The sequence below is a fragment of the Aricia agestis genome, chromosome 1 (assembly GCF_905147365.1).
Source record: "Aricia agestis chromosome 1, ilAriAges1.1, whole genome shotgun sequence".
Classification (NCBI taxonomy): domain Eukaryota; kingdom Metazoa; phylum Arthropoda; class Insecta; order Lepidoptera; family Lycaenidae; genus Aricia; species Aricia agestis.
In genome coordinates, this window is record NC_056406.1 from 4225472 (window position 1) to 4236139 (window position 10668).

The following is a 10668-nucleotide window of genomic DNA, read 5'->3' on the forward strand; positions in this document are numbered from 1 at the left end:
AGGTCTATCGGAGAGGTCCACCTGTGCAGGTATGCCTGCGCAGGTCAACCGAACATTGGTAGCGTGTATGAGCCATGAGGACGTTCCGGTGTAGGTAACGTAGCGGTCTTCTTCTTTCTGCGATGGGAACGAATGAAGACATGGCGCGCTGGCATTGGCCATTGCTAGGCCTTGCAATATAGTTATTTTTGCTGAAAAGCTGACTGTTCCTGCGCGATAAACAAATTTCGGCGCAATGAAGTTGCGGGTGTCATTTGGTATAGGTAATCATACGAGTAAATTACCATTTCTCCAGCAGGGCCCTATCATTTTCATCCTCGGCAGCTTCCAGTGCAGCCTTGAAGTCGGCGCACTCCAGGGTGTGCGGCAGCAGCGGGGTGCCCAGACTGGCGTTGAGGAACAGAACCGGCACTACCGCACCGATTTCAGATTGTCCTGCAAGAGACAAAAAGTTTTAATAATTGCCCAATTTTGCAAGGGCCTAAAAACTACGGCTTTGCACCCGTTATGGATAATTTATACAGTATTTTCAGAGCAAAGTAACCGCTCTTCAAGTACTGTAGTGCCTGGGACAAGATTTTAAATGTCCGTATTGGTTGCCCAAGCGTATTATGGCATTCTCGCTACATAGTCAGCCTAGTCCAGAGGAAAGAACTGGTTAACACGTCTGGGGCCAACCATGTGCGGGTTTCCTCACGATGTTTTCCTTTACCGTACGAGCGTCCGTATCAAGTACTTACTTGAGATCAGAAAATGTCCCATTGGTATACGCCTCCACCCGGGATCGAACCTGCACCGTCTGCGAGTGCAAACCAAAGGTCTATCAATCAGGCCACGGACGCATTGCTATATTTTGGAAAACAAATATAGCAATGAAGGGCCACAGTTGAAATAATTACAATTTGAGAACTGGCAACTTTACTCTAAGTTCCTACTGGCATGGGACGTTACCAGTGTCCTTGGTTGTTCCTGTTTGTACAAAATGCACAATTCGTCTGCTTTGTGTACTCACGCGCCAGCTCAGCCAGGCACAGCACGGGGAACCTGTGGTCGCGCTGCTGCTCGAGCGGCGAGCGCCAGTGCAGGTCGGCGACGTGCACGCGCCAGCCGCGCCGCCGCGCCCGCACGCGCAGCCGCGCCGCCACGCCGCAGTGTAACGCCCCTTTCTCTGCACAGCAGTCTGAAAATTGCCAACATTTTGTTTAGGCATATTAAGCGAGATTATAGGGAAGAGTGGTGCTCCTTTGTCCCACGTCCTTTTATAGAGATTTAGGACAATCCATATCGCACTATCGAGGATTAAAAAATATATTCGATAGTGCGACGCTGAGTGGTCATGAAAGTTGAATAGGCTCGATAGGCTGGAACATTGTGCTGAGATGAGGGTCTGGGTCATTTGGTAGCTAATTTACTCCGTGCGCAGTCTGACGAATTTTTACGTAATAGGCTGAGAGCGAGTGTTCCACAGACTAACAGTAAAGTAGCAAAGTCCTTTTTAATGCCAGGTAGGTATAGTGTTTCATCTGCCATTGATGCAATGTGTATTCACTATTCCCAACGAGGGTTTCCTTGAGCGTGGCTAGACTATAACAATGCGGAATATTTTCTTTAACCCGGCGTCATGGGGGTTGGGTCTGTGAGACCCGTCACTTTTTATTTCACTTGTAATTCAGTTACCATGCGTTCGGCGTTGCCAAATTTCTCAATAACTGGAGCTGGTGAGTTGGTCTATGAGTCACAGGTAACGCGTTAGTCTTGCGACGGCCGCAGCGGTAGTGACAGGGGCCCAAAGTTGCATAAGGTATGTGAGACCCATCCCCGCAGTCAGTGTAACAATTTCGGGACATCTTACGCGGACATTATTTTAATAATTATCAGTGTTTTTAACATTCTTTTTGTATTTTGTTGTGTTTTACAATAAAATTAGATGATTTATAATAAAATGTATTTTATTTTTTGTAGGTACTTACTTAATTACTTTTTGCATTTTTGTAGGTACTTAAAGTACTTTAATCTTTCGATCGTGGATTTTTGGAAATCTATTGTTATTCTATTGCTGTCGCGATCACCGGGGATCTTAATATGGATCTCAAAATGGATCGAGAAGAGGCAGAACGACAACCCATTCTTTCAATTTTACAAAAGTCGGAACTCGGACTCTGATTCTACCTCGTCAGACCAGGAAATATGCGAAGAAGAAGATCCCTTGTGTAATTCTAGTGACGCAGAGCAAGATATCTCAGGCGATGATGACATTCCACTGTCTTAGAAATCGATTGTCGGAAGAGCATTGTACTGTATCTGAATCGGCTAGTTCGTGGCAAAGACGGTACAATTTGGTACAAGACGCCTATTGAAAAATTTCTTGGTGAATCTTCAGGGCAGCCTCCGGCAAAGAAGCCGAATATTCACAAAAGATGCCAAGACTGTCCAGCCAAAAAAAACCGTAAAACGAATTATTTCATTTGCGAAAGTTGCAACTTGCACCAAACACATTTGCTTAGAACATGTTGTACCTTTCTGTGCTGATTGCACCAAAGATAATGATTAGATGTGATTATTTGTTAATTTTTTATAAAAAATATTTTAGTTTTCTTTAAATAAGTGCCATTAAAAAATTAAAACTGATTGTTAATTAGTAATAAAATAACATTTAAGTAGAGGAGAAATATTTTGTTGACTTTTACCGTTCTTTTTTTAAAGCTCTATTAAATATGGTTAAAAATTATATAATATATTTATGTTTCATTAATTTATATAAATACACATAGAACTTAATATAAACAAATAAAATAAATTGATTATTATAAAAGGTTGGACTAATTTTGATATCTAACACACGGGTATGTGAGACCCACTCCAACGTCCGTGTAACAATTTTCTGCCCCCATGACGCCGGGTTAAATAGACGTGTGGTTCTGATTCTTCGGAACTCATGCGCGGTATGTTATAAGACGTAAACACTCGCCTTGTGAGTCGGCGGCGCACACGTAGATGATCATGGCGCGGCGGCGGCGCGGGCGCGGCGCGAGCTTGCCCAGCAGTGCGGCGCGCAGGTCGTGCGGCAGCGCCGCCACTGCCGCCGGCGCCGGCGTCTCCGCCGTGTCCTCCCGCGGCGACGCGCATAGGATCGGCGACGCTAGCGACACAGAGTCTGAAACTGATGAAGATACAAAATTAAAACTAAAAAAATATAAGTACTTATTATGCTAAGGACAAGATTGTAGTTGAAGTGTCTTAAAAATCTCTCTAGTCTAAAAGGTCAGTAAAGTTAAAGCTGATAGTTTACTATTAGGCTACAAGAGTGTCCTTCGGGGTTAGGAACTTATGTTAGGTATAGGCACTATTATAGAAGCATCCAATCAACCAAATTTTGGATGTGGTAACCACTCAAAACATATCTATTAACGGTTTTTTCAGCGTACCCTTACCTGAGACGCTGCAGCCTGCGGGCGGCCGGGGCCGGGAGAGCTGCGGCTTGCGGTCGCGCGCCGGGTCGGGCTCCGGCGGCGGCTCGTCCGGCGGCTTGGCGCGGTACTGCGGCGACCTGCGGGCGCAGCACGCGGGTCTACGCTATGTCAATATGTCAACTTGCCTACCAATCAGCCCTAGGCACATAATTGGCGTTTGTCAATCTCTTTCTCAACTCTCGCGCTCTTAGGCCCGTATTGTAGTTTATATCCTCTTAAATATGCTACTTGGCCTATATTCAATTTCATTGAACAAATGCATATTTCTAGTAGAACTTGGCCTAGGAAACCGTATTTCACCCTTATCATCAAATAAAAGCTTATGATTGATAAATAAAGTCGATTTTAAAAATAAGATTTTATGAAAATAGGATTTGTACTGACGAAAACGCTTTTGCGGTACTTCCGATTTGGATGTGACGTCATCAGACTCGTAATTTAATATCTTTTATATATCGCGCTCGTTAAATGTAAGTATATTTGTACATAAATAATGATAATAAGCCTAGAAAGATTTGTAAAATATATTTTCTTGAATAATTCAAATAAAAGATCAGTTTTATATATTATCTCCATTTATTGTAGACGGGAAATGAAATGGCCAAAACTTTTCTCCAAAAGTTTTCAACATTACAAATGATTTCTAATTTATTATTTAATTCTTTTATAATTTTGGGCACTTTTAGACTCGTACATATAGCACATAAAAAATGTTCAATAAAAAGTGTTTAAAATACAAAACGTATGACGTCACACTATGGCGGACAGTGTTTTCGGCGCCATTTATAAGGCATATTTTTCAATCAACATTTTTATGGGTTTCTACTTTTTTTTTTATGAAATAAGGGGGCAAACGAGCAAACGGGTCACCTGATGGAAAGCAACTTCCGTCGCCCATGGACACTCGCAGCATCAGCTGCAGGTGCGTTGCCGGCCTTTTAAGAGGGAATAGGGTAATAGGGGAGGTTAGGGAAGGGAAGGGAAGGGAATAGGGGAGGGTAGGGAAGGGAATAGGGTAGGGGATTGGGCCTCCGGTAAACTCACTCACTCGGCGAAACACAGCGCAAGTTCTGTTTCACGCCGGTTTTCTGTGAGGACGTGGTATTTCCGGTCGAGCCGAAGCATGGCTCTCCCACGTACAAACTGTGTTAAATATTAAAATATTTATTATTTTATTTAAGAAGCGATTAGCATGAAGAAAAAAATTAGGTCAAGTAGCCTAGAATGTGATGAAATAAACGTGATTACTTAGATGTATTGTGTTATCAACGATACACCGAATTTACTTCTTTATCTAAGCACGCGAGAGTTGAGATAGACAGAGAAGTTGACAAACTTCACTACAGCACATCCACTGCTGATAACATTGATACTAAAGTGCGCCAAGGCTTTAAATGAACGTGGGCGGGGGCGCTGCTGGTAAAGTAAATGTATTAAAAATGGGGTTTTTCTATGATGGCAGCGGTTACTTTTTTGCCACGTACATTTAAAGCCTTGTGACTTGTCTAGCTGTAGAGTGGGCGCTGGTTGTGTGCCAGTACTATATCAATGTAAACAATCGATATTGGACTTGTTAGAAACAATGTTTATATGTATAGGTACATAGGTACAGTGCTGGTGCCCGATACTGTATCAATGCATATTATCAGACATTAAAGGATGTTGAAACAGCTCAGTTACGACCGCGTCAGTGAATTGTGCTAAATGGGCATGAAGCAAATTTCTCCACGTTTGCCTATAGCCTGGTAATGAACCAATACAAGCAAATATGAACATCGTGGGCCGTAGCGATCATATAGCTATCCGTCATGGCCAGGGAGGGGGGGAGTCAATTGGTTAGTAAAACAATAATTAATTAATAGCCTAGGCACCGTGGCCTGGGAGTTGGTTTAATTATCCTATGCTAATTAGCCGGCCTTTGTAATTAACGCCCTAGATGTCCAATTAAATCATAATTTGATGGCTGCGGCATGTGCATTGTGCATAATGTCGATATGATATTCATCTCTCAATAAGATATTGCTCCATCTATATCAGCGCTTAATATGCTAAACAGTGGTATGAAGTTCTATGATAAGTATAATAATTTATGGTTGATCAATACAATAATGAGGTTATAAATTATTGAAATTTGGTTAAATATGACATTTAATAGCCTAGATATTCTATATTTTGATATTTATTGACATTAATGTAATATTTTTATTCTTAACTTGACTATGATATAATTTTTAATTTCAAATGTAATTATTAATATGAACTGAACTTTATAATAATTATTATGACTTTGCACGCCACATTACTGGCAGAATGTATGGAGCTAATATTATTACTTTTAAGACCTTTACTTTATGTTAGGGAATGTTATTATTCGACAAATTTTCTATTCGAATAATTCGAATATTTTACAAAAGTTTTCGAATAATTCGAATATTATTCGAATAATTCAAAATTTTTGAAAAATGCTGAAACCTCTGAACAAAAGTAACAAAGAACTTCGTACAACCATGTACAACCTATTTTGTTAATATCACGAAGTAAGCAATTCTAATTTTTACTTTTATCAACATAAATCTTAGTTAACTAGAGATCGCCCAATGGTCGAAATTCGACCTTAGTTTCAACGACATTAGGACTACTACCTATATTTTGTAAAAAAATATTGACTGTATAATTTTTTTTTCAACTCTTCTCTCTGGGACTCAGCTGATCTCAGACTGGCCGTGTAAGCTTTGTCTAATTGTATCTGAGATTCAATAAAAAAATATAATCCATTTTCAATTTTTCATCTTGTTGTCAACAGACTTCAACCATAAATAAAAGAGTATAATTCGTAAAGGCTTGTCACTCAAAAATCTGTCATTTCTCATGTGTGTGTGTGTGTGTTGTAGTGTGTGTAATGTTTTATTTGTTAAAAAAATGTATGATAAAAGCATAATTTCAAAATAATAGTAGCTCGATGCACTCCTTCGCCATAAAAAATTATAACTGTGCAAAATTTCATTCACCTACGTTTCCCCATTTTTCGTCAAAAGGGATACAAAGTTTTTGGCTCACGTATTAATATATAGATGACATAGTTAATTTTTATCGCTAAACACTTTAAAAATGTATATTTTAAGGTTACAGCTGGGCAATAAAAGAAAGGCTGTAAAGTGTAAACCGTTTTCGATCGTAGCACCTTTTACTTTTCTCATGTGATTATGCTTGAAAGAAGTCAATGGATACAGATCGTGAGCGACCATTACTGACGATACTGAAATCCATGACTGAAAGGAGTTTATAATATCTTCATTTTCATGTCTTTAGGCAAAATCGTTATTTTGCCTAAAAACATGCAAATGAATTTATTAGACGTTTCTAAAACATGGTCAACGGCGACGACGAATGGTCGTATACTCATTAGTTAGACTAAAAACAGATTTATATTATCATTAAAGATGTAGAATATTCATAAATAATATTATTTTTCTGAAATAAACTTAATTATCTTCTTATTTCATGTTAATTTTATGTTTGATAGCATTTTAAACAAAAATAAAAAATATTTTTACTATTCGAATTATTCGAAAAATAATTTGGCGAATATTCGAATAATAAAATCGTCGAATATTCGAATAAAACGAGTATTCGAATATTCGAATAACATACCCTACTTTATGTACGTATATAAATAATAAATATGAATTTGAAAAATTTGAATTTGAGGTTATAGTCCTCACTACTATAATATGACTATTATCAGGGGGGTGTCACTCCGCCGTTCCGCCGCCGAGCTACAAGTACATATACGAGACTCCCCGACGTCGCGTCCGCGTCGGGGCGATTCAATGGTTGCCGCGAACTGACTCGTGGCGCACGCGCGCGCCTCTTACGCAGTGTCATATTTTAATTGGCAAAACTTATCAAAAAAAAAAATACTGCATTGCAGCCGATTGTTGACAATGAAAAAAAGGCAAATTTATATAATATCTACTGTCATGGTACCTAAATCTATGACAATAATAATATTATTAAATATACACACAAATGTTTTATATTTAATTATAATAAATATGCTTATTTAAAATAGGTGGTAGGTGGTAGCTGCATATACTTACATTACTTATACATAATAATATAATCCATACCCAATTACCTACATCAAAAGAAAATCAGGTGTCGTGTCTGTGTAAACTGATTTATATGTTCGGTATTCATTTACCTAACAGTTTCCGTATTTACAGTTACGTAACATTGCGCGGTATTTATACTTATTTGATTTTGACAACCCTGTTTTCGGAATATAGTCAACAACACACACAAGGTGTGAAATAAAGTGGACATTCGCGCGGCGCCAGAGAGCTCAATGTCGGCTGCTCGCGTGCGGTCCGTTGTTAATAATACTTATGTAGGCACATAAAACGGCGGCATTTGTGAACATCAAAGCAGTGAGACTTCTGTACTTGTACTATTATCTATTCTGTGCTATTATATAAAGATGATATCGACAGTCGCTCGCTTGTTGCCTAACGTATTGTAAAGGTGGCTTTGACGTGATACAGAGATTTAACGTGATACAGATATCAAGACAATTATAGACAACGTGAAAAGCTTTTGCAACTCTTGGCATTACTTATCAGGAGCGGTCAGCGACCCCTACTATACTAGAATCAATATTGTAACTCCTAGTTCATAGTAATCTATGCGCTGTTTACTGTTTATATAATGTACAGAGTATGTAAATGGTGGGGACTGGGGGCGCAAACAACCCCGCTCGGATAACATTGACACAGGCGTGGCCGGGGCCGGGCCTGACGTCACCCGTGACGTCAGCGCCGACCTACATGCCCCCCGCCCCCCGTCCACCAGCCGCCCGCGCGCCCGCCGGGAGACGATGTATCGGCAATAACCGGCGTACTTTATGATAGTATGTCTATATTACTGAACAATTAACTGAGTAGGTGGATTGAATAGGCTTATGAATTTAACTTTGCAAATTTTCGCAACATTGATTTGAATAGAAAAATTTAAGCAATACAATCGTAGTACTTTCACGCTTTCATTTCTTCCGAAAGACAGACAGTGACATGTAAATATTTACTATACTACCGACTATTGTCCATTTTAGGAAACACTAAGATCATTAAATTTTCCAGGATTAAAATTTAGAAAAGTGATAAAAATAATTTAATCATTAGCGTGTGGCAATGAAGAGAAAACTTTTAAGACCACTGGAAGTTCCACTACATCTATACTTATCTTATTTAAGATCAAAGTGGCCTATACTTTCTATCAAAAACGAGATTACATTTTGAGCAAGCGAAACGCGATTCCAATTTAAGGGAAGGTCAAATGAATAGGATATTGGATATCAGAGAATATAGCCCCGGACTTTGATATGTTAATTTACGAATTCGCCGAATATAATATTTTACCCGAGCGTTGTAGCTAAAATTATGAAAAGGCTATCTGGCCGGAACGATCCGCGAAATCAGGTCTGCGTGATGTTCATCACTCCCCATCCCCACGATTTCGGATATTTTAAATTAATATTTTCATATAAATTAAATATTAACGTTTAAAGTTAATAAAAGACCAGTGCCGATAACTTTTAAAACCAAAAAAAATAATAGTAGGACGAAACCTCAGAACAGGAATTATTTCTAAAATCTGTGGATGAAACCCATTAGAAAAGGAGGAGAATATTATAAAAATGGAAGGAAAAATAATTTACGGGCGATCTGAGGTCGGGAAGGGGCTGGGGGTGAATTTTTGAGGGTGAAATAGAAAACTTTTGCATTTGCACTTTTTTCATATTTACTTACTTATCCTCAAAATTTATTTGAAAATTTGTGTGAAAAATAAAAAAAAAAACAAATCTCGATAGTAAGAACGGTATATAGATTTGTAAAATATATTTTCTTGAATAATTCAAATAAAACATTTTATATAATACTAGCAATTTGACCGAGCTTCGCTCGGTATTCGATAAAACACGAATAAAATGACATTATCTAAAAATAATTCCTAGCTAGATCGATTTATCTAGAAAATCGCAGTTGAAAAAAAATATTCAAATTTTTTTTTACAAAATATAGGTAGTAGTCCTAATGTCGTTGAAACTAAGGCTACCCAGCTTTTTAGGTACGGTACCTATATCTGGCTGTACTAGTGTTGATAGTTGATACTTAACTTTGAAGTCACAATTAGTCTGGTTTTAGGAAGAGCGTTCCACTCTATAGTTTTTCATATGTTGGCAATCTGCATTAACAATTATGTTAACAAGGTTGTGACGTCACACATTTACATAACGAACACAGGCGTCAGAGTGTGACGAATGCGTTTGGCAAGCGTGCCGCATGCGCCGCAACGCCGCGACGCCGCGACACACATACACTACAAGATGCAAAATGGAGATGATGAGCGAAGTATTAATGAAGTTAATCCGAAAAACTGAATATGTTCAAGTTCTGAACGCAGTCGACTTTCTGCCCTTCACCCTACCCTTATAATTATTTAAAACGATTTTGCGCTGTGGACGAGCATGGTGGTTTGCTGATTGCAGATAAATAGAAGACTGAGAACTGACGAGCAATAATGGTGCATTTGGCTTACCTAATCTTGTTAATGAAGTCTCTGTTTCTATCTGAAGCTTTTATAAGCAAGCACTAAGCTATAATTACTAACCACCAACGGTTAATTGACGCTATCGCAGTTAGGCTACGAGTGATGTAAAAACCAATGAGCCGTGGATCAACTGCATGATATAGACGAAATTATTTTGAGTAAGCGACGATGTCACCAAGGCAAAATATGGACCCATCTCTGTTAGTGATACCACAATCTAATGGCGTGCTACTGCGACTACTCTAAGCTTTGTGGAGTATGGCGCTACGGATGTGTACAGAATGCGACATACTGTCACGTTGTTAACCTTTTGGCACCGTCCGACGCCGCCGCCGGAGCATACCTATAAGAAAATACACATCTCAATACAGGACAATGCTACACCTCTACTTCTACATAAAATCTAAGTATATACAGCCTCTAGGAGCAGGTTCTAGTTGGTAGTTTAGGGGACGATATTAGTGCAGTAAAGTTCTTAGTTCCCAAGGGAAATTATCTAAAAGTATGTAGATAGTCTTGTTTTTGGACGGTGGAAATTGTGTGTTATTAAAAGCTCATCTGGTATTTGTCGTTTCGTTCTTCGGAATAG

General features: G+C 38.9%; 1 protein-coding gene across 4 annotated transcripts in view; it reads right to left on the reverse strand.

Moving 5' to 3' along the window:
• The window catches only part of LOC121729961 (NACHT domain- and WD repeat-containing protein 1), a 32539-nt gene that overhangs the window by 13787 nt on the left and 8084 nt on the right, over positions 1-10668 (reverse strand). Inside the window, exons 2-6 of one of the 4 annotated variants that reach the window (XM_042118736.1) lie at positions 10387-10422; positions 3432-3547; positions 2969-3160; positions 1013-1180; positions 285-435 (exon numbers count right to left, since the gene is read on the reverse strand). In XM_042118736.1, coding sequence (XP_041974670.1) covers positions 285-435; positions 1013-1180; positions 2969-3160; positions 3432-3547; positions 10387-10422 — 663 coding nt within the window. Of the gene's footprint in view, positions 1-284; positions 436-1012; positions 1181-2968; positions 3161-3431; positions 3569-10386; positions 10423-10668 lie in introns of all 4 variants that reach the window. The other 3 variants (XM_042118728.1, XM_042118755.1, XM_042118745.1) reach the window with 3 other exon arrangements.